The sequence below is a fragment of the Ciconia boyciana genome, chromosome 5, assembly GCF_034638445.1.
Source record: "Ciconia boyciana chromosome 5, ASM3463844v1, whole genome shotgun sequence".
Classification (NCBI taxonomy): Eukaryota; Metazoa; Chordata; class Aves; order Ciconiiformes; family Ciconiidae; genus Ciconia; species Ciconia boyciana.
In genome coordinates, this window is record NC_132938.1 from 17678780 (window position 1) to 17704070 (window position 25291).

General features: G+C 40.1%; 1 protein-coding gene across 13 annotated transcripts in view; it reads right to left on the reverse strand.

The window, feature by feature from the left end:
- Positions 1 to 25291, reverse strand: part of LDB2 (LIM domain binding 2) — a 222762-nt gene that overhangs the window by 30286 nt on the left and 167185 nt on the right. For all 13 annotated transcript variants that reach the window (XM_072862626.1, XM_072862624.1, XM_072862625.1 and 10 more), the window contains 3 exons: positions 24402 to 24574; positions 19068 to 19190; positions 17381 to 17464 (listed from right to left, as the gene is read on the reverse strand). In XM_072862626.1, coding sequence (XP_072718727.1) covers positions 17381 to 17464; positions 19068 to 19190; positions 24402 to 24574 — 380 coding nt within the window. The remainder of the gene's footprint in view (positions 1 to 17380; positions 17465 to 19067; positions 19191 to 24401; positions 24575 to 25291) is intronic.

The following is a 25291-nucleotide window of genomic DNA, read 5'->3' on the forward strand; positions in this document are numbered from 1 at the left end:
GCAGACTGCAGAAGAACCCTAGTCTCGGTGTTCTGGGAAGCAATATGGTATGTGCACCACGAAGTGAACATTTAGGGTGTGAAGAACATGAGAAATGCTGGCAATATTTTTATATTCACTAGGTATGCCCCAGTTTCCCCAACCCTTCAGTAATCTGTGGCTAAGTGGAGAAATGAGTTACACTCATCTCTTGTTGAGAAGCAAGAAGACTGCAAGTATTTGTATCCAACTGTATAACCTGTGATTGAGTGACCCATCAAATATTGAATAAGCTGCTCACTTAGGAAAAATCTTGTTTCAGAGACGTTAGTACTAATTGACTGCCTTCTCTCCCTTCTCCCCCTCTCCAAGAAAGCAAGGCCAGAAGAAATCATGTGGAAGCTTTAGGAAGGGACAGGATCCAAAGGACCCTACACTAAGGCTGCTGTTTCTTAGGTGGCAATGCCAGCTTAAGCAGCACCATGCTGTCCTCACTGCTGTGTGAGCCCAGCTATTTGTGTGGCTGTACAGCAAACCAGCTGGGGGAACAGATCTGTCCAAAAAATAACCAAGGAAAGAGGCAGCACGTGGGCAGAAATGTGTGGCTGAAACTGGTGTTGTGGGACAAATGCTGCTTAAGAATCTGGTACAGACGGCCGATCCATGTGTAGGTTTCTGAAAGCAATTGGAGAAGGTTTTTCTGCTGGTGACAGACAAAGGCTTTTTTAGGACTGTGTTCTGAGCCAGATCCTTGCTGGCTTGTTTAAGGAAAGCTATCTTACTTTAGCTCTAATTACTGCTGATTATCTCAGCTCCCCAGAAAGGGTCATGCTGGAGCAGAGACTGATGGTACTGTGGAGGCTTGTGGCTCTCAGGTCCAGCCTCCGAAGAGTTTTCGGGGATCACCCATACTCCACTATGGCTGGGCTGCATACGTAAGATGACATAACAGCTGGGCACCAAATATCTTTGGCCAGAAGCCAGAATAGATGACAACAGAGAAAACTACATTTAGTTCTATGTTGCATTTAAATTTCTTTTTATCTGCGTATCACTCTTCTAGTTGTCCCAGTAGCCAAGTATGGTGAAGAGGAGAAAGTAGTTTTTAGAAGAACTGTTTTCCTGATGGAATTCCAAAGAATGGTCATTTGCAGGCTGAGCTAAAGCAGTTTTTCTTCTTATTGTGATAGAAGCTGTCCCCTGATCCTGGCAGAGTAGCAGCAGTGGGAATTCACCTTCATCCAGGGCTGGGTATTATAGTACCATGTAAAGTATTAGGGACATGTAAACAGGCCATGGATGTCCAGTCATTTAAGATTCAAGAGACTGTGTCAAAGTAATCCCTGAGCCTTGATACTCTACGACCTCGTATTCTGTCTGATCCAGAGTTTAACACAGCTCTGGGTTCATGCCAGGATGGGAAGAGGCTGCGCCTGGGCACAGATAAGGTTAAATCTTTACTTTCCATGGTGCTCATTTGCAACCCCCAGGTCTCCCCCATACTTATTTGTTTAGTGCCAAGAAGGCAAATTAAAACAGGCTGGCCACGGGAGGAGCATGGGCATAGCTGAGGATGCACAAGCTCCTCTCCCGATCACTGGGTTTTACTGTGTGCACAACGCTGCCTCCACTCTGACGAGGATCAAACCCCTACGCTGATACCACTGACACCAGTGGAGTAACGGGTTTGCACAGCCCCTTACGTCTGGCAGAGGAAAGCCCACCTTCTGGGCACAACCATGTCAAAAGATCATTTTGGGGGGGATTCCTGGAACCTTCTCTCATGCAGAAAGGTCAGCTTGTGCCTGGCTGCCAGGGCGGGCAGCACCCGGCAGACTGTCAGCTCCACTGAGTAATGGAGGCAGCAGGCAGGCCATGGTGTGCTGCTTCACCCTGCCAGCACAGCAGGGTCCCTTAGCCAGGAAGACCACTCTGTGTTTGTTACGAGATGTGTAAGAGGTTTAAATCAAACATTCAGGGAAGAATCTAAATCACAAATGCTCCCTACTATTTTATGTGCGGAGATCAGGCAACACTCTCTGCTGCTCACAGAAGAAAAAATATATATAAACTCTGTCACGGTCTCTAGATAAGACTTGGAGCCACCTAACAGCCTAGCACTAAAAAGAAGCACTATTTTTTTCCTTCCATTGACTATAAAATAGCCCAAGGTCACCAATAAACAAAATGTAGGCTCAAAATACCAACTCCATGTGCAGGCTTAAAACAAAAGTTAAAATTATATCAAATCAACAATAACTCATTCCTATGGTGTTCCACCTGCCCTCATTAGGTTATACAGAACAAATGTCAAAGAGATAACATTCAGGAAAAAGGTGTTCTTCTGATAAGGAAAATAGCTTTGTAGCAGTTCCTTTGGGGGGAAATAAATAGTCTTCCTTCCCTCCTTTTAAAAACAGACCAGCTGATCTATTACTAGATTTGTGCAAAGTTTCACACAACAAGGTCCTTAAACTGCTGTTATACTTCATTTGTGTCTTGGTAAAATAACGTCATAAGGTCCCAAGATTATTATCTCACGGTGATTTTCAGATAAGACTTGCAGTTTACATGTACAAATATCTTTTTCCTAATTGCTAGCAGTGCAAAATCTTGCTTGGAGTTTGAAAGTCAAGCTGTGTTCCTTCTGTCTCATATATCACCACAATAAAACACTGCACTCAGCGCTTAACAATCCTGTTGTAAAGTACAACTCAGAAAGGAGGAACCCCTCTAATCTTTGCAAGCTGCATGACTTTGCAGCACTTACAAAAGAAATCAAAGAGTAAATTCTTATTTTACTCAGACAGGCATGCAAGGACCAGAGATATTCAAGAAGGAGCTGGCATTTTTTTCAGATTTTAGCCCCATTTTGTGGACCCAGATACACGCTTCCAAGTGTTACAGGTTCTCCATGGCATTCAGGAGCTGTCCTCACATCCTGGAACATGTTGTGTTATGTACCAGTTGAGCACTTTAATTCTTGGCCATTACACACCTGCCTCCAGTCTAGGCAGCTGGCCTCTTCCAGAGAGGCAAGTAAAGGTATATCTGTCACTACTAGAAGTATATATGGGAGGGGAGTAAAAAGAGACTGCCATTTCTCCTGCTAGCTGACAGAGCAAATTGTTACCAACTGTGATCCCAGTATGCAGGAGAACAATAGTAGCATTTTCCTGTGACAAGAAAGAATAGGCACATACAAGCATGCGTTTCTGTTAACACAGAAAAAAAGGAATGAAATGGCGGTAATGATATCAGGCAAAAATTAGGAGAGCTTGGTCTGTGACCATGGTTGTGACATTAAATGCAACATCAGAAAAAAAAAAGATCCAAAGGTACCTACATTTAAGCATTCAACTCAAGGAGCATGAGCCATAAAAGTCCTGGTGAGGCACCTGTGTTTCACCTACCTTGGTTGAGGTGAGCCGGGGACATACTCAAACAATTCAGAATTCACAAAATAGTGTGCTTAAGCTCTCAGAAGCCATAGCAACCCTAGTAAACTAAATGTGCCAGCGCTGTTCTCTGGCAGTGAGGCCAACTGGCAGGGAATGTCCCACCTTCATAATGTTAAGCCTTTTCATGCACCAAGACAGGACACCACATACAAATTGCCTTCCAGCAATGGAGTCTATATCACGCCAACTCCTGAACTGCGCCCAGGAATTATTTGACAGCAAAGGAGGCCAGGGACAGCTCTAAAAGAGTATAGACATTGCATTCAGGTACCTAAGAACATCGCTAGATGCTGTTTAATATACAAGGATGGACATAACCTGAGGGTCTTGAATAGACAAATGAGCTCTAAGTCTGACAGACCTGGCTGGCTTAAGTACATAGAGGTACAAGTTGAGTACATAGAAGAGCAACCACTGGCACTTTCACTCCAACCTGCTGTTCAGTTGCTCTTCAATAAAAAAATGAATCCTGAGAGCAAAGACTGGAGTATAGAAGTCCTCATTCTTAGTGAGCCACACTCCCGATCAACTGAGATAATCTGGCTCCTTTGTGTACTCTCCTTTCTGTCCCAGGGAGCCATGCCCTCCCGATTGCATCGTGGCACAGCTTCAATAGGTTGCTCACAGCACACACTATTTTTTTAGCCTGTTCACGGTGTATCAGCATGTGAGGCTTTGAACTCCCTCAGGTTAAGGAGGACATTGACCTATATGTCAAGATTTCTGGGCAAGGGTTCTGGAATACCAGATAAAGCCAGGCATCACTTATCACCTCCAATGCTGTGCTGTAAAATTGAACAAAAGAATGACTGGCTGAAACCAGCATGGCACAGATGCCTGTGGTGTCCCAAGCAATGAACTCCAGCCAAAGACAAGCCTCTAGCTGAAGGCTGCAGTGAAGCCCCTAAGTATGACTGTGGCTTTATGTCCTGAGCATCCTAAAGCTCCTCACCTGTGAAATGGGTGTAATGGCTTTTATAACAATATTGCTAGAATAAAAAATTAAAAATTGCAAAAAGATCAGATACTATGATGATGGGAATGCAGGTAGGTCTAGATTTTCGGAGTCCACAGACAATATGAGAAGGCATAACAAAATTCATTGTAGGAAATGGCTTTACTATGCTAGAACTTTCCGGCACATTTTCAATGATGTCATGGACATATACTTTAATAAATGTACGTGGATGAACTTTTTTCCCCTCTCCATAATTATTTCTATTTTATAATAGCCACAAGAGCCTGCAGGCAATGCATTTTCTTGTACTTTTTGGATGGCTGAAGTCATCTGGTTTTCCTGATGCTACACAATTCATTCAAGGTGTTTAATACTGATAACCAACCACAGATGCACTCCCTGGACTTTCCCATTGCCTCAGTAACACACTGCCTAAAATGGCCAACTAATACGGGGGGGGTTTCCAACTAAAACTGGGGAAAACACAGAATTTTATATTCATATAAAAATATCTATGTGATAAGCAAAAAACAAAACAGTCATCATAGATTGATCCCTTCTGGGTTTTGTTTAATTTTTTTGAGCGGTCGCAAGAGGGAGGTTGAATTGTTCATCACCAAAGACGTTTTCTGCACAATCACAATTTCTATGATATTCTATGGATTCATACAGCCTTATTTATTAAAACACAGAGAGCTGAGTGTTATTAAATGCATGTTTCTGACAGCCCCTGTAGAAACAAATAAAGTAGCTAATGAGAAGAAAAACTGCCCATGTTGCCTTATTCCCAAGGTACAGATCATCTTTAAGCTAGATTGTGATGACAAATGGTCATTTTCACCTTTATATACATCACCTTCCATGATTACACATACAGATTAATAGCTTTTTGGACTGTATCCATAACTAGCCTCAGACACTGTCTCAAGAACTTGATTCCAGCCTTACTAGTAGGAAGCTGAGCAAAGATGAACTGTATTAATTGTTTGGGAAAGCATACGTTTATGCGCCTAAAAGAAATGAGTGTGAGCAAAATTTAAGCAGCTCACCTTTTAAAATCTTTATCAAAGCATGCTCAAAGAATATTAAATGCATGTATTTTTCCTCTAAGTTTTTTTCCCCCTGTTTTGGCCTGATTTTTTTATAACTCAGTATAATTCCACTGAAATCAACAACCCTCTTGCAGTTAATACCCTCTGAAGTTCTTTCTAATCTAATTCTTGTCCAGAAAGAAACTATAAAAGAACAAAACTTTGAACAATGAAATCAAACACTGGAAGTTAAAAATGTAAGCTCCCTTTAGGTTTGTGTGAGAATATAAATTAGGGGTAAAAGCTGGCATGATACATCTATCTCGAGAAGTACTAAGCAGCCACAACTTCCATTTAAACAAAGGCATGATCAAGGACCAATAACTGCCTTCATAGCAGGTGTCAAAAAAGGCTGCTTTCTTCTTCAATTTCGCTTAAAGGAAATGGAGAGAAAAAAGCCTAAAATATCACTCCAAACCAATCAGCGTTAAAAAATTATTTTGTTTTATATTTTGACCTTTCCTATGATTTCTCTGGTTTTCTATCCTCTTCAAGGAAATGGTCTTTAGCAGAACTTGGTGCAAGAAACGTGGGAGGACAGTGTAAGCAGAGAAGTGAGAGCATCTTCATAGACAGCATCCTTCTCAAGCCCCCTGGGGGGCTACAGTGCTTTGCCTTATGTGGGTAGATTTTGTTTCTGCTGCTTTTCCTCTTGCTTCATGTATTTCTAATACCTGCTGCAGTAGTCAGTGAAAAAGAAAAAGAAAAAAAAGAAAGCTCTTGAAGCTTTTGTGGTCCTTTTTTTTTGGTCTAGAAGGGGGGCAGCCTTTTCCCTCTGAACTGGATTCGTATTCAGAAGAGTCTTGAGCAGTGCCTGGCAGCTCCCTGTGGTCTCAGCAGAACCAGGCTGATTGGCAGAGGCTTGGGAGCAAGCCTTGGAGGTCAGAATGTGACAGTGTCCACATGTCCTTTGCTGCTGTGAAGTTCACTGATTAATCTGATAGTGTTCGTACCATATATTTCTAAATGTAATGAAATATATAAATAGCACAGGAGAAGCTTTGCACCCACTTACATCACCCTGGAGAAAGGCCACTGCTTTCTGAGATGTTATTCCAGTTTGTATACTTGTGTAATTGAAAGCAGAATTTTTCCTTACCATTTACCACAGGAAGCTTACTTTAGGTAGCAAAGTGGCCCACAGTAGGAATCTAAATATTACAATACGACTCTAAGACTACAATAGGAACCAACCTATCCTTACACTAAACTAGAAAGAATTTGAAGAAGCTGAGACATAAAGAGACCAGATGGTCTTCAAGATACAATTAGCCACCAAGACGGTGCACAAAAGAAACAAAAAGTGTCATGAATATGATTTTGGTGATAAGATTGAAAGACTCCAAGAATATACATTACTTTCTGAATAATTTTTCATTCTCCTTACACTGTTGGCTATCATAATGAGCAAGCTGTATTTCATGTTCTGTTTCTTATCGCAATTATTTTAATAAAATTAATTCATTTTAAAAATTACATTGTTCAAGTGCACTTAGCAATAGAATATATGATATTCTCTCCTTTGTATGGCTGAATATTTCATCTCACACACTGGGAAAGAAAATCAGTAAGGAATCCAAAGGTACACTGGAATACCACTAAGATATTGGGAGAGTTATAAAAGACAGAGACTTGCTATTAAACAGACTATAATATTTCAAATGATACCATAGGTCTAATACATCTTGTCCAAAGCTAATCAGTGGAAAGGTCCAGTGTAGTTTTTAGAAGACTGAAACTTTACTTCCATCCTTTGCATATCGCTATCAGAAGATTATTCCATTTTATGTTTCATTTCTTTGATTGGAAAGTCTCTAGAAAGAAACCTCTGCCTCCTTATAGACTTGGGATCTACATTACATTGTGGTACACAGAGTGGTAATGCTCCTGCCGAAGCTGGTGCAGCAAAGCACCATAAGTGAGACAAGGTCTGCTCTGGAGAGTACCGTGATCTTTGCCTAATCACCAACACCATTTTGTTTAGACAGTGCTCGTGTTTTCCTTGGAGGTTTTGATCCAGCATAGCTGGGTCCCATCCTGCTTTATAAATGCGATGCTATGAAATCTAGGCTAGGGAATACGGCTGTGGGTTTTTTTCATATGCTTCATACTTACTTTAGTAAAATCATCTTATCTTGGGTAGAAATGGTGCACAGCCCTTTAATTAAATCAGCTCTAAGTTTTGCCTGAATGATTAATAAAATGAGAAAATTCTCTGTCTTGCTATGAAAACACTATTCTTCTGTATTCCTTCATTCTTTGCTATTCCTAAACCCTTTCTTCAAATCAGATCCCCAAGTTGATATTTGCTGCTTTGGGCTCACCTAAGAACTATAATCTGTGGCTAAATCAAGTTAATTTTCTTTTGTCACAAAACTCAAAAACAAAACAACAAAAAAACAAGCAATAAAAATAACCATTTGTTGTTGTTGTTGTTCATGAAGCATGGCATTTTCATGGCTAAAATTGCCCAAGGGAATGGAGAAATTAATTTCAATAAATTGGATTTTATGGGTATAAAAGACCTCTGAATAAATGAAAAACTATGAGATGACATTTGAATCAAAGGAGATATACCCTTTGACTTTAATGGATGTTGAACTGGATCTTTGATTAACAAACTGCCTTATTATGAAGTAACGGTGAGGCAGCAACACCAACTGGAAAAGGTAACAAGCCACAGGATTAAGGAAGCTATTTGGGGTAGGGAGGGATATTCAATATAGCATAGTTTTCCAGCTGTGCAGAACACAGTACCAGAAATGACACAATTCAGAGAGAAACCTCTGTTATCATTTTGATATTGTCTTCTGCCTCCACTCTGCTCACAAGCCTCATGTATGTATCAGTACAGGTCTGGTTCAGCACCTCATCGGCACTGACTGTAGATTCTTCATGTTACATCCTATGGGTCTACCTTCGGTAAGGTAAACACAAAATCATGGGCTTATGTTTATTAATTTGATACACCTGTTGATATTTCCTTTAACATGAACAGAAGGTATGCTTACAAATCAAAAGCAATGCACAGATTTGCACATTAATGATCACCAGATAGACACTGATATTCACATATGCGTACATATAGCAGTGAAAAAGTTTACCAGTTTTCTAATAGGTTAGTACAAATGGAGAATATTTGCAATTAATTGGTAAATTACTAAACAGTATGGTTCATAGGGAACCTACAAAAATGTGTGTTCCATTTATATCCATATGTACATATATAGAGAGAGAATTTTGTTTTTCACTCAGAACCAGTGCAATAAACCAACCTTTTCTCTGTCTGTTTATTTTGTTTTCAATTCAAGTTTTGTAAATTATGGTAATCTGGTATAAGCAAGAGTCTGCTTTAAATTGTACCACTGAAAGTCAGTAGTCACTCTACTGAAGTGAATAAATTTATAGCAGTGTGAGGCCATAATAGGTCACACAAAACCACTATAATGTTCTCAGATCCAGAATTAGGAAAGGGAAATTTACAGCTTAGGATCTGCGGGATTCCCCAGCACTTTCTTGTCTTCTCCTTTCAGTGCTGGCAAATTTGGAGATGAGGTCCAACTTCAAGACAGATGCCAGCTGATATGAATCCATACTGCTGCTTTCTTCCCTGCCCAGCACAAGTAGCACTCAGGGAGCTATTAAGGATGGTCATTGTTTGGGTGGAAAGGACTAGATTAGTTTTTTCATCAGATCAGTCTCCTGACCCAGCTCTGACCGTGCTTGCACCAGTACAAGGGAGGTGACTGGAAGACAAATTTAGCTTTGCATGTGCCAGTCTCTAAAACCCACAGAAACCCAGGACTATTATTCACTTTTGAAGTGCTTGCTCTGTTTTACTGTTTAGAGTCAGGTTTTGGGTTTTAGGGTTTCTGTTGTAAATATAAAATGGTGAGATTACAGCAGAAGAAGTGGGAGTATATGGACAGAGTGAATGACAAAGTGGGGAAGCATCCTCCATACAGACAAGGATCAGGGCATCATACAAGAAAGATGAGAGCTTTTCAGGAACATCCTAGAAATAGGATCAAACTCAAGAGCCCAGGGCAAACCTCCAACATATGTAGACATGGAAAAACCAAATTTGATCTTGAGATGCATCAAAGATCTCTCCAGCAGAGACAGGTAAGCAGTAATGCCATTTTACCTATAGAAAGAGTGGCAGAGGAAGGGGAAGGGACAAGCAGGCTAACCAGTAAAGTTAACTACATATAGAAAATTATTTTGAAAGATTACACAACCTAGTTGCTCGTGATATCACAATAAACAGACTCATGAAATAATCTTTCTGAAGATTAAAAACATGAGGTGGGGGGGGTATGGGATTCACTTTCCAAATCAAGAGCAGACCACAGGGCTGCCATAAGCTTTTCACAATGAATACTTCAGGTTCTAAAATAACTGCTTCCAAGAACAAAGATTTGAACCACCAGCTTTGCATTAAAGCCTATTTCTTGACCTCTTCTGAGCACCCACCCCTCCCTGCATAACAATTTGCACCAAACACCCATGGATATTCAATATTAAACATCTAATTAAAATTTTTGCTGTTTTCATTACTTTGAACAAGAAGCTGGTTTGGGTGTTTTCAGATCTTCATACAAATCGTACCTCTGCAGCTCTCATTCCTAAACTTAATTAATAGTTATTATTATTTATGATGGCACTGCATACTAGTCCAAGCTTTAATTTGGTCTTCTAAAAAAAGAGCCTGTGGCTGTGTTCTTGGACTTTTTTCCTTCATCTTTTTTCTTTTCTGAAATAACATTATTAGTTCAAATCTTGTAGCTTGTTTTTATATGGCTAGTGCTTTGTATTTGTCTCTCTTTTTCTCCCTTTTACCCTTCTGACTTTTTTATTTTTAAACTGCTCCAACCTAACTTCATTCTGATTTCTTACTCATGGATGCTTCAAGGACTCACATCGCTGATTATCATCCTTCCATTCTCATTAGTCCAGACCTTAATTTTATTTCAAAGGTCATATGGTCTGTATGTCCAGTGGGCACGGTAGCTGGCTTGTGTTCATATACAATATATCTTTCTCCTTAACTGATACTCATGAGCCTGGTAGTGCCCTTTGTGAGAAGACTGGTCATTACCATCTCCAGAACACCGGTAAAATTTGCCATTTCTGCTAAAATCCCAATTTGTTCTCTAATCACTTGCATTCTGTTACCATTCCCCATTTTTCACTGACTTCTGAAGTTCCTACTACCCACAGACACTAAAATCTTTTTCTGAGCCATGAGAAGCAGAAGTGGTCACGACTGCACCAACTCACTGTACTCTCCAAAGTCGGGTTTAAAATTGCCAACTGATTTTTTTAAATGCTATTGGGTTTGCTCCATCTTTTTTTGCTTCTCATGTGCCACAATTTTCCCATCTATAAAACACTTCATGAGTTTTAATAAAATGCTTAGATATCAAAGGACGAAAAGCACACCACTATTATTGTTAACAATATGAATGTTAACTGTCCAACCCATGTCCTATCCAGAGATTGCTTCAGATTCCATCTTCACTTCAGAACATTTTTAAGTTGGTGCTTCATTCTCTACCTGTCCCATCTTCTGCAACTCTCCCATCCCTGCTCCCTTTTCCCACCCACTCCATCCTTACTGCTTCTTTTTTAAAAATTTTGCTGTATCTTTTTCTCTGATCTTTCCTGCTTATGATGGAATAACTCTTGATATAACTATTCTGTGATGTTGTGTCTTTATTAAAAAAGTGAAAAGCTAACATTTGACTGTATGAGCTGTTGCAAAGAATACATTTATTCTCATTTATTATTCTGAAAGTAACATATAACACTGTCTATAAAACATTAGATGCATAAAAGAGAGGAACAGAAACCACTGTGATCATTACTAAAATAAATGCTAAGAAATTACATTACCAGAAAACCTTGGCAGATTCAGCTAATTATAGTTGGCACAGATAGATTACAGATAGCCAGCTATAGTTATCTGAATACTTCTGTGAGAACCCTCTGATTTTGACTGCATTTTCCTGGGGAGAGCTGCCCCAAGCTGAATTGGTTTAGATTGAAAAATGCCGTCATTTATAGGAATAAAGTCTACAAAATGTTGTGTCTGCTTTCAGCATCTCCAGTTCCAAGGATTCTTTAAAATTTTGACAGCTTTCATAGGAAAAGCTCCAGAATGATTAAATGATCCAAATCCCCTCCTTTGAGTGCTTGTGAACCCTTAATAGAATTTCTTATTTGTATCCATTAGGATACAGCATCTTGCTACATGATCACGTACTCTGTTTCCCTAACACCCCCCATTCAGTGCACAGCACAAAGTAAAGTCTGTTGCTGTGTGTAGGACTTCATTCATATCTACTGAAGATATGGAAACGTGGCAGAAGCATGAAGCAGGGAACTGCAGAACAAGAAAGGATGAGCTTAGAGGAACCCAATGCTGCTTTAACAAACTGCCCCTGCCCCCGAGCTCTACTGTGGTACTAAGTCATGGAAAGAGCATTTTCACCGATCTGTTCCAGAAACACCCTTTTCAACTATATAGCCAGCCTGAGATAACAGACTGCATCCAATGGCAATAGTTTTGTTATTAATATTGTCATGGTTTAACCCCAGCCAGCGACTAAGCACCACACGGCCGCTTGCTCACTGCCCTCCCACCAGTGGAATGGGGGAGAGAATTGGAACAGTAAAAGTGAGAACACTTATGGGTTGAGATAAGAAGAGTTTAATAATTGAAATAAAATATAATAATAATAATAATAGTAATGAAAAGGAAAACAACAAAAAGAGAGAGAGAAATAAAACTGAGGAAAAACTAGTGATGGAACAGCTCACCACCCACCGACCGACGCCCAGCCAGAGCAGCGATCCCCACCCCCCGGCCAACTGCCCCCAGCTTTATAGGCTGAGCATGATGCCATATGGTATGGAATATCCCTGTGGTCAGCTGGGGTCAGCTGTCCCAGCCGTGTCCCCTCCCAGCTTCTTGTGCACCCCCAGCCTCCTCGCTGGTGGGGTGGGGTGAGGAGCAGAAAAGGCCTTGACTCTGGGTAAGCCCTGCTCAGCAGTAACGAAAACATCCCCGTGTTATCCACACTGTCTCCAGCACAAATCCCAAACACAGCCCCATACCAGCTACTGTGAAGAAAATTAACTCTATCCCAGCCAAAACCAGGACAAGGATATGGGATGAGATGAAATTCCAAGTGCCCTGCAAAATCAGGCCCTTGCTTTCTCAGAATGGCCGCCTGCCCTTAGCTCCGAGTGCCCCGGTGCTCTCCCATGTGCCTCAACGCCACACGTCACACCAGGAGTGACAATGCCTCTTCAGCTGGTAGGTGCTATGCAGCCATTAACATTTGCAGTTGAGATACTAGAATGACACTGCAGAAAAGCCTACAAGGAAATGAGTAGCACTGGAGCACTTGCTGCCGAGTCAGTGCTAGTCATCCCGTGCGCTGCATGTGTCGGGGAGTCTGTGGGAAACACAATGCATGATGATGTAGTTAGAATATGATGACATAATGTAACTCACAAAGGGAAACAAATTCATATTGCATGGGTGACTATAAGCATAGCATTTCTTTTCCCCGAGTACCTGACTTTGCATCCTTAACACACTTGCATGCAATCTTTCTCCTTCTTCACTGAAGATACACAAACAGCTGTAAAATATTGACCAGATAGTTGCCACAAACTGCTACATATTAGGAGCAAACTAGCTCCCAAATGATTTGAGTTCATATCCTTTCCATGCATGAAACCGTATTTAGAGAAGCAAATTTCCCCGCACATTAAAGGAAGCTGTTGCATGTGTGTCTATTTTGCATGTGCAGAAGAAAATTTTGCATACACAATAGGTATACATACAAATGGCTTTTGATTGCAATGTAAGTACTGCTTTTAGAAAATTGTGTCCCATTAAATAATTCATGTTATCCTCCTAGAAGAAGAAATCCGAAAGTGTCTAGTGAGGAACTAAATTAGTGAAAGTGGGGATTCAGAAAATATTGTCCTCTGTGTTGCAATAGTAGCACTTCATTATTGGTTTATACAGAAAACAAACAAATTGGATAATTTGTAGCTCAGATAAGCCTTGGTTAATATAACCATACAAGATGTAAGGGGAAATGGGAGTGTGCATTCCCCTGCCTAGACACCTCTCCTGACGCAGCGTGGGAGGGCTCTGCCATGCTAACGCTCACCCTGCAAAGGGCAGATGCAGATTCGGCTCCATTAACACCAATAAACTGGCTACCGGAGCAGACGCACAGCGTGGGGAGGATGCACCCCCAGCTACACCTGGGGAAGAGCACTAAGAAATCACTCCAACCCAACCAGTGCAAGAAAGCAGAGATGAATTTTGAAAACCTGCTGGGCAAGATATAACTATATTTCAAGGCTCAGGCCAGGTAGTCCTGCCTAATTGACAGTAGGGGCTGGCTTTTTTATAATGTCAGAAATTTTGAGAGAATAAATAATTTTATAGAAAGCAGCAACAAACATTTGAGCTCCAAATTGTGAATAAAGCTACTGTTTTTAGAATACATTCAAATCCATTATGCATTGAAGATCTAAATAAAATAGCTAGGCAACTAGAACATTACATAGAAAAAAAATAGGAAGGTAATGTGTGGGGACTAAATTATTGTAGCTTGGTGGAAACTGTTCTTCTAAGTGTTATCTCCATCTTCAAACTCTGTACAGGATTCCTGTTTGTTCCTGGACTCCTACCGACTGAGACTAGGATATAGGTCTTGGCCTTATTATCTGATAGTTTGTAATATCTACTACTTGATGACTTGATGAGAAATTACATTTTGAAAAGCTTGATGTTAATTTAAAACCTACAAGGTTTTGCTCATTATTTCTGAGACAGCCTATTCAACTCCCAGTCAGCAGCTACAGCAAAGTATGCTGACCCCATTGATGAGGTAATCAATTATGCTGGAACAAAACAAACTAGTAACTAGAAAGAAAGGAAGCCTATGGTTTTACACAGAGCCAGAGAAAAGAGGGAGCAAGAGCATTTGGCAAATGACACAGGACAAAACATTTCATTTTCAGGTTCCAATAAGTTATATTTTAAATTTGTGTTAAATATGATTTACAAAATCAATGTTCTTCTATGCTGGTCAGCTTTACTTGGAGTGAATGAAGACAAACCAAGGCACGCATCCAAAGCTGTGGCTCTACAGGCATGTGGCACTCTGGAACAGAGGTTTACATGCCAGCAACTGCAATTATCCCAACTAGCAATGATTTAGCATTCTGTGATGTCTAGGGTGTAAAAAATCCAGGCTGTACCTTTATATCACAACCATCCGAAATCCAGGTTTAAATTCTGCCTTTAAAGAGACTGCAGCACAGCTTGCTGCTGTGTGCACGTTGGAGAATAAAAATGATTAATTCTGCCCATCAGTGAAGTTTTCGCTTATGAGTATCACAAGCCTTTGCTGTGTGCAGCAGAAAAAAAAAAGAAAATAATTTTTATGCTTAGTTTCAAATCCTTATTCAAAACCATGTAACAGCGCTAATTACTAAACATGGGGAAGACTGAATAAAATATCATAAAATGCTGACTTAAAAAAAAAAAACAACCACAAAACAAAACACCTTAAACCTAAGTGCATTTACCACATTTTTTAGTGCATGATTTTACAATCCCAAGTTCAGAAAAGATTTTAATGTTAAAATTAGCAGAAGAAAGTAATTGGGAAAGAAGTAAATCAAAATGGACATATATCATCTAATACGAGCTCCCATGATGAGCTGAACATCTGATAAAAGAGCAGAATGATCAATTCCTCACCACAAGAAAGAGAAACACAAAGATTGGCTTGGGAAAAAAAAGATTTCCTTTTGGAATCACCACAGCAGGAGCCAGAGGAAGCTTTGCACCCAGAGACCTAATGTTGTCTGTTAAGCTAACAAAACTAGTCTGGAAGAAGAAAAAAAGTAAGACTTCATCTTTTCATCCCCTTCCACTTCACTGCTCATGTCCCTAGCGCTTATCTTGATCCCAGTTTTCTTTTTCTGAGGATTTTTTTCTGCCTCCCCCCCATTCATTTCTTTCTTTTTTTTGATGCTGACGGGGGGAGCAGCATGGGTGCCTGATGCCAGCTGCGTCCTAACAGGGACCCTGCCTTTCTCATTTGCATTGTCACATTCAGCAATTACAGAATATGCCACAAAGGACCCAGAAGGGGTTGGTGATAGAGAGAGCGCTACAAATTCAGCATGGTCCTCCAAGCCTCATGGAGGACGGGTACTCAGTACTGCGGCTGGTGTAGGCCAGCCCAAGTGCTTGCCAGTGCATCCAGTCATGCTAAGGGGATTAAGATCTCCAAAGAAGGGCAATGTCTTGTGCCACAGGAAAATTCGGAAAGAAAATATGGAAATAGTCTACCTAAGCCAGCTGCTTGCTGCCCAGTTTGCCACGAAGGTGTAACGCAAAACTTGGCGTGACTGAGGAGGAATCCCCAGTGGGGATTTCTGGAGAACGTGCTCTAGGATGCCTCACCATGAGGCAATGACAGTGTGGCTGTAGGGATGTTGCCAAAGTGCAACAGTCGCTCTCTGTACCAAACTAGAAACTAAACTAACTGTGAGAATACAATACGCACAACATACACATATTATTCTTGTATTTATACATGGAAAAATTTGAATTGAATGTATTATTCCTCTGAGGTTTTATGCCATATTCTTCTTTCAGTTATGCTACAGCAGACCTGCCCTGCATAACTCAGACTATAATTTAAACAGTAACTTTTATGCGAACACCACATAAGCAGCAATCAGCAATGGCTTATCATATTGGGAGAGTAAGGACAACTACAGGCTGTCTATAAGCTGTAGGGATACAGTGAGAGAGATCTCTCCGCACATCCCAGTCTGCACACTGTCCCCCTTAGAGTTCAAAACACTCTGGGGGCAGGACTCCATCCAGAGGGAAGGTGTTATAAAGTTCATAGACCTGAATGAAGTGCAACTAAAATATAGACTATCAGGTACAGCTCCACATTAGGCTGAAAATAACTGCATTTTCTAGTGTTCTTGTTATCTTAAAAAAGCATCTTGAATAATTACTCACACAATTAAAAGGAATAAAATCAGATATTCTTGGCCAAGTTAGCTTGGTGTATCATTAAGTAATTTGCCTCCTTTTATTTACTAATGGCATGTCTAGAAATAAGAAAAATCTGAATTTTAACCTTGAAATATGAACTCTACAAACCTGTATTTCAGTGTATGCATTGTAAGCCCACACCAGGGAATACTTTCAAAAATAAAAATAAACTTCCAAACTTTGAATGCACTTTAAGGGTCAAAAAGCAATGGGAACAAATGCATTATTTAACCATAAAAAACACACTTGATTCAGTGCAAGGCTGAGGAGGGAGCTCAGGCTCCCAGAGGCAAGTGAAGTGAGGACTGCTCTGAGGGACTGCTGCAAACGGGGCTGGAGCTGAGCTTTCCCTCAGCCCTGCCTCTGCCCGGGAGAGGTGGGGAGGTCGAAGAGCTGGAGAAGACAGGCAGCTCTTAATAAGAACGAGCTGCCATTTTCTCAGAAACAGTGAAGCAGAGAGGAAAAATGGTGGGGAACTTCTTGCTTACAAAAAATGAAGCCATTATTCAAAACTGAGAAGAAAGACCTTTAAAAGCATTGGCTACTCACACATTGCTTCAACTCCATGATAACATTCTTATCCTTTTTATTGGTGCGTTGTTAGCAGCTACATCTTTATTACAGTCTCTGTATTTCTCCTTCATCCTCATTAAGAGTAAGGTCCATTTCTTACCTGACTGACACAGGCTCTGCTCTCATTACCTTGACTCAAAGCTAACAGTAACTTTTAAAAAATGCTCACAATAATCATCAGCTATAGTATGCTTACCCTGAGGTAGTTGAGGGTGAAGTTTGTCAGACCCATTCGAGTGATGTTTTTGGACAGCTGCTCCAGCACCTGAGGGTCTTGTGCCTAAACAACAGAGGAAAAAAGAATTTTCACTTTGCTTTTTGTCTATTTGTTTTTCTCTCTGTGCTTGGTAGAGTGCAGGGAGGGTGCTCTGAAGAGAGATGCTATTCCTATGGAAAAAATACACATTGATGCTAAATTTATGGTATAAGCTACAAAGTTCTGTTTGCACAGGAAAATGCAAAACCTTATGAAATTGGAGCAGAATAAAGACTGTTTTCCAATATCTTCTTTCTGTCCCTACCCATTCAAGAGATAGACCTAGGAGGCCCGGTCATGCACAGGGGCACAAGCAAGCAGGGCCCACCAAAGAGCTTCCTGAGGGATGACAGTACACTTTGAGCCTTCCATTTGTTGGTTGGGAGTCCCAGGAGACTAAGCAGATAAAGGCAGGAATAAAGAAAGTATTGCTTTCTTTTTGTGCATAAGAAACTGAAGCAGAGAGAACTCATCAAGGCACCTTCAGCAGAGCTGATCACATAAGTGGCATCAAGTACAGGCTATTTTCCCAGAATTAAACAGGAAACATGCAAGCACAGTCCTTCTCTGACCCTAGCCAGGAGCTTTACCTGTGCAACCAGCCTCCTCTTTAAAATGAGATCAATCTCATTACTAAAATTAATACCTGCTGGTTGCTGCCTAACCTGGTCTACTCTCTTTGAATTGCAGCCCTCTAAATACATATTGGTGCTCACGGCCATCCACGTTGTCCCTTAATGGGATACTGTTGAAGAGTTCAGAAGATCAGCCCTCTAAAATAACTCTGAGACAGAAATGGTGGGACAGATTTTCAAAGGTATTTTCTTCAGGCCTGTAATAGCATTTTCAAAAAAGTCCAGGCTGCTTAAGTTATTTAAAATTCCTCGCTAAGTATATATCTTTATGGATATCTGAGTAACTTGATGTCAAAATATGGGCACATATTTGGACCTGTGTTCTTACCCTCTCTAAAACCATAGTCCTGCAATTAATTTTGTATATGCAGCACTACTAATCTGAATGATTCTACAGTGCAGAACTGAAAGTGGCAATAAGCCTCTGTCCTTTGTTTCTCCCCAACAATTTACTTTATAATAGTTTGACTTCAACCTGTAGAATTTTTAATATTGTAATATTCCATTGTGTGTGCTTTCATGCAATTACAAAAAAAAAAAAAAAAGTCTTGAAATGTGAAAAAAGAAGATCTGGATTAAAATTCTAAAGGTTTCTAAGTAAATATATGGTAATTACTTATTTTCTGTCTCATACAAGAGTAACAATTTGCTTAATTTAAAGTCTAAATATAATTCATACCTACAATGATGAAAATTCACTGAATTTAGTGTAGTTCATATCAATAAGAACAGACTATGGGCCCAAATCATACAGACCACCGAATGGGATTAAAAGGAAAACTATGTGCTAAAACAAAATGAAAACATAGCAACAGTGGCAACAATAGAGCACTGAGAAACAAGGGAGTGATGAAAGAACTTGTAAATGGATGCAGTTGCAGGCAAAACAAAATATTTATAGTTAATTGCCTTGGGTGTGAAATTTGCTGGAGTTCTTCATAAACCTAATCTCATCTCTTTGCATTAGGTCGAGTGAAAAAAGGATTACTTACATGCATGGCTAGAATGCTGCGTGGGATTAATTCTCTGTACTGTCTAATAGTAAAGTGCCATGTTTTTATTCTCATAAGATCATCAAAAGTAAACTCCAAGATAAGACGTCCTTCTGTGCATACCTAGAATACATAAAATGCATGAAATAAATTCCTGGGAATTTTGTTTTCAATGGTATTGTATCATTGATTAAACAACATTCAAAAATATCAGAGCAGTATTCTATTGTTCATCTCTGCTGTTTTTCTTTCTCTTGGGGAGAAAAAATGATGTGGGAAAATGACTTCATAGGCCTTGCCGCGGAGACAGTAACTTATAATATATAGATTTTATCGCATTTTACAAACATAGAATATTGTGTACGCTAGATCTTATTTATTGCATCAATTCTCTTTCCCTCGCAGTTCACTACTGCTAATTAATGACTGAACCTCGCAGTGGAGGTGGCTGTGGTGCAACTGCGCGCACTTGATGTCAAGTTGCTGAACCAGTCATTCCTAACTTGTTTTACGTTGCCCTTTCCTTACAATAGCTTGGCATATAAGCCTTCCTTTCATGTCCAGTTGGAGTACACAGAGCCCTGAATGCTTGTGGCCAAACCTGATTTTTTCCCTATTTTTTTCCTTCTTGTCTTTTCCAAGTGTTCTTGTCTTTTCCAGGCATTTTCTCCCATTTTCATTTTTCATTTCTTATCTACTTTTATTAACCCCACCCTTCCAAGGAAAGCCGGACGGGGTGTCTGCCATTGGGCTGTATGCGCTGCATTGCCACGGCAGGTTTGAGAGCCAGGGGAGCAGAGAAGAGGCTGCAGTCCTGGACAACGGAGCTGCTTCCACAGAAAGTGGCTCATGCAGCTTTGTGAGGGGTCTTGTCTGAGAAAGGAGAGCAAAGATGGGAGGAATAAATGCAGCAAGTGGGTACTACCTGGAAAGGAAAAGTAAAATAAATTAATGGGGACTTTTAAACAACTGTCCACAACTTTATGTGGAAAAATGCTGTGGCTGTGGTGGTCTTTAAGGTGCAAAATACATGCTTAGCATGGTGTCCTGACTGGAGTACTGTAAATGATGCATGATCTGAAAATTAACTCCCTCTGTTGCTGATTTTTGTCTTTAAATTGGATGTTTGCATAGGAGACTTACAACTCCTATGCAAAGTAAACTTGCAAGTGCAGGGTACAGAGGTACTGTGGAAATAGGGTGTAACAGCTTTCAAAAGAAAACGGTCCTGCAACTTTAATTTTAATACAACTAATATTTGATTGAGCAACTAGCCATCCTAGATTCAGTTGAGTCTGTTGAGCCTTTTTACAAGCCCCAACTCAGAGTTGGCTCGTTCCCATTTGGGCAATGTGTGGCTTTTCTGATTAACAGTTCACTTAACGGCATCATAGTTTTTCCTCCTGGTTGTTTTTGCAAAAAACATGTAGGTAATTTTAACAGGCATACTATATAGTCAAATTACTGTAGACCTATGAAGGAGAATCTTACAACAGGTTCTCATCTGCCCTTTTCAACATACTTTAGTGATGCCCTCAAATTTTTAATGTGACTTATTTTGTCATTTGACCCTGATTTTGATTTTCTCATCAGTTGCACTATGATAAGAAATTACACAGGGGTACACATGCGCACACATAAGGATTCATACAAGAAGAAAAACATTTTATATTAATGGTACTGTGTTGAGGCCAAAGATGCTGATTACTGACCAGTAAACATGAAAATATTTCAGGTTTAAAATATTTTTTTATCATAATACCTGTGGCTTCTCAAGTGTTTCTTCTGTTAAGCTCAAAACCCCACAGCTCTTAACAGATTTATTTTATGCACTGGCATTAACAAATTTTAATAGAAAAACTGAAACACATACCTCATATCACAGGGGTAAAAATGTACACATCTTATAAAGGAATTTAATTTCCTTATGTAGAGCATAATTTTACGCATTGCTTTTAATCAATAAAATTGGCGCAGTTCTTATTTAAACGGGCCTCTCTCTATTTTTTTTTTAAAGCTGCCTTTTACATAGAATCCAAAAAATCAAAAGGGTCTCCAATTAAGAAAACATTTTATGTTGTGCTGAATTCATGTTACCGTACTGTGAGCTCTGACATTTTGTTTCTGTGGTAACCAAAATCAGCTGATTAGTTGGCATGGCAACAGAAAAGATGTAATCCCAGCAGACACACTCTAATCAATGCCCCCAGCACAGATGGTCTCCGGAGGATCAACAAGAAAGAGGCTGGCAGGCATTCAGTATATCACGTGGTTGCTCTAGACTAGGCCAGGAAAAAACTAAAAAAGAACATTTCTCAAACTAACCAATAGCTTTTTAACCCCTTCACTGCACTTATTAATTGTAGGAATTTCAGCTGCTCGCACCTACGAAAACCAACTTTGGTCCTGCGCCTTATTGCTCAGAGTCTCGCTCTCCTAACACCGAGCATCTTTTAAAACTCTGCCCCTTCTATTAACGACCATTTCTCAAACCTGTCTGTATGCTTGAAAAGAAACCTAAAGCTTAGACAAATCTGGGAAATGCCCGAGATTGTTAGTAAGGATTAAAATTGCTGAGTTCCAAGGGCTTCAACTATAAAATCCAGCTGATGGCCCCACTGTTGGGCGCAGGAAGAGAATGGTTCAAACACGGGGTGCTCCCTGCTCTAGTGGTGAAGGCAAAGCTCGCCTCTGCCAGTCTACCGGGGAATATAAATAAGCATCGCTAACTGCAGAAAAACAGTTTGCCTACACATAAAGTTGGAGTGTCAGTAAACATGGTGAAAACAGAGACTTAGGAGGACTTCTCAAGCTTTCCTTTATCTGGAGAAAAAAATGAAGCATCTGCCAGGTAAACAAATGTGGTAGTTAGGGCTTCAGTCTCTTCTTTTCCCACATTTAATTCATGCCATTGAACTGTATTAAATTCTTTATAGTATTTATTTATACCTTGATAAAACAATTTTAAAGTGTGTGACACTTTACAAGGGCCTCTTGCCCTCTAAAGACAAGCTGGACTATTCATATTGTTACTGTTAGCCATGTTCTAGCCATATTTGTTTGAAAAAAAACTTGGAAATGCCATTTTATATATCCATCCAATACTGCAGTATGCAGTGAGTTGCTCTGACTAGGAAAATGTTGAAATGAATAAAATGCAGCTGTGGATTCCTGATTCAATACGTGATGAGAACTGTTTCAGCCCATTATATTAGAAGTTAGTGAATTTGTAGCTTACAAGTTGTGAAACTGAAACAGCTATTAACAAATACAGTTAGTTTGTACTTTTGCATGAAAAAAATCCATCGTGGTAGTTTTGCTGGGTCAAATTCAGACATGATCTAAGGAGCTACGCAGTCCATTGGAGTGCTGCTTATTATGGGAGGTCTGCTTTGTTCCACCACCGATGCTGTGAGAGTTAGGAGTTTACCTTTGGGTACAAGATCTGGGCCCTCAGTATCTCTGCTAGAAGTTACACACGCACAGCTGAGACAACATTTGGCTCTAACTTATTTCTGAGAGAGTAATATATTCTCTTCCCCCTTATTCCACCAACTACTGTGTTTTATTTCAAATTTGCTCTTCCTAGCACAGTCATATTTTAAACATACAGCCATTAAAACCCCCTAATTTTTCTCCTAGAATGCAAATCACATCCCCACCTGAACTGTTCTATCGGGATACAGAGGTTTATATTGGAATCCGCAACAGAAATGTCAGGGCTGAAGCAGGCCGTGCGCTGCCAGGGCTGCGGTGCACACGGAGGGTCTCACTGCGCGCAGCAGGACGGTGCTATGGGAGACGACGGTGGCCCCCCTCACACGAGGTGTGCACCCAGCCCGGTCCCTGCTGCTAGTCTATCTTTGACTTGCTGGATACTAGTCTCCTTTCCAAAGTAACAACACTGTAATGCGCTGTTATGATAAGTAAGATAAACTAATTGAATCAAGAAAAGTGTGTTTTGTTTACTGATTCAACCCCCCCCTTTTATTTGCTATTGCATTAAAGCTAACACAAAGGGAAATGACAGAAATCGCATAATTGTATGTGAAGAAGCAGCTACTGTATACCCTTGTCACATCCTCTGCACGTGGCCAGCACGCACAACTCCTTGTGGCAAAGAGGTGCTACCTAGGAGTATCTGGTCTCTTTGCATCTCTCTGTCGCTCTCTGTTTGTGTCTATGATGTAAGTCACAGGGCGCTGGAGTGGGAGAGCTGGAACGACGACACCATTAAAGGCACACCTCCCAGCTCACCAGTGCTCCGCACACCAGCAGCTTCCTCTCCTTCTTCTTTGAGCCCCACTCCAAGAGCCATGAAGGCGTCAGGGAAGACACTATGAAGGGATGGGACTCACATACACGCTAAAGCAGCATAAGCCATGTGGGCCATGGTCATGATACTGTCAACAGCTGGTGCCTTTTTTGACTCTAAAACCTCCATAGTCCTGCAGGCCAAGGGCAACATGGATGGGTTATCTCCTCCTACTGCCCCTTCTCCTTTTGTGCTTTTCTCCATGCAAAGGTTAAAATTCATACAGATGAACAGGTACAAGATGGAAAATAATAATTTTCTGTTAATTTATGAAAGGGTACATTTCCATTTCGAAAATCAGTTTACTGATTTTTTTAATATAAGAAAATTTTTGTTTTAATTTGTATTTTCCACCTTTTTGGTACTGTTTTTTATAAATATATGTCACTCAGTTTAATTACAGGACTAGAAGTGGCCAATGCATGAAGATAATTCAGTATCAATTACAAATATTGAATATTCACTAACTGCCTGATCCAGAGCATGTTTAAATCAATTTACTCCTTCCATTGACTTCAGTGCCCTTTGGACTGGCATCCTACTGTATTAAATCACTATTTTCCTAGAGATGTATAGTCCTTGGACTGGGTAAGTATCAAATGTAAAGCATACCATCCCAAATGGTAGGTACCAGCAATGTGAAATCTCGTTGCTTTAAAATCAAGCCCGGAGAAATCTCATTGTTGCTTTAAAATCAAGCCCAGAGGAAAGGAGATGGGCAGGTTGAATTTAATTCATGTACAACTGATGGTTGTGGCAACCTGGCATTATGTGCTTCTCTTGCAGTCTTTCTGGGAGAATTGCAGAGGATGCCCACAGAATTTTCCAGTCACGTAATGAATATAGAAAATAGTAATTAAATGGCTTCAAGGGTTTTCAGTATTAGAAATTATCTCAGTCTACCAGAAAAATGCAACAGCCAATATTTTTCACCCTTATATCACACTGAAAAAGAAAAAAGAACCAAAACAATAAAAAACCCAAACCAACAACATGCTGTATTGAGTCTTCCCTGTTACCTTGGTAAACATGGGTTTTCCATGCTGAGTGACCATGGTGCATTGATCACAGTCCACTGTGATGGATGAGTTGTGGTATGACTCTTTTGAGTGCTTGAGAATGTAATACAGGTCTGTTACACCTCCTTCAAAGACAGTGCTAAAATAACGAGGAATGAGGGTCCTTCCAATTGCTGTGAGGAAAATACAAAGCAGAATTCAGCAAAAGCTCTAGGTTATAAAATCGCAAACCATTTGCTAACAGAACATGAATAATTTTAAGTGCAATGAAATCAAACTTTCATTTAATGACTATAATACATGTTCTCTGTCTGCTGTAGAAATGAAGTTGTGCCTGCTCCCATTGAAATCAATGAAAATGGCTTACTCCATTCAGAGGGAGGGGGCTCATCTTATTTAATTTTTTTACATTGATGGTGAGTTAGAGTCACTCTTGAAACCATCTGCAAGGTTTTTTGTTCCAAAGTAATTATTATACAGAAAGCCACATGGTGTCAATTATGACTGAAAGTTGGATATTACTCATAAATATATAAATACAAGTGGTAAGCATTTACAGAAATATACTCGTACACCCAAAAAGGCAAAGCACATTTATATAGGGGGGTTGTGTACACATATATGCTTGTCTGTGTGTGGGCACATGTATATTTATATATACGCACCCACATACACACACACATGCACACACACTCTTGATTGACTAGGAGGGCTACTGCTGAGAAATCAGAGTCCTGGGGATTGAAGAAGGACCTGAGAATGCAATACGATATATGTTACACAATATACGACTACCCACAGGTCTATTTGAGATCTCTCTTTAGACCAGAAGTATTTATGTCATAGGCTAGAAAGTCTGAGCAGGCACCTGAACTAGCTTATGTGCACCA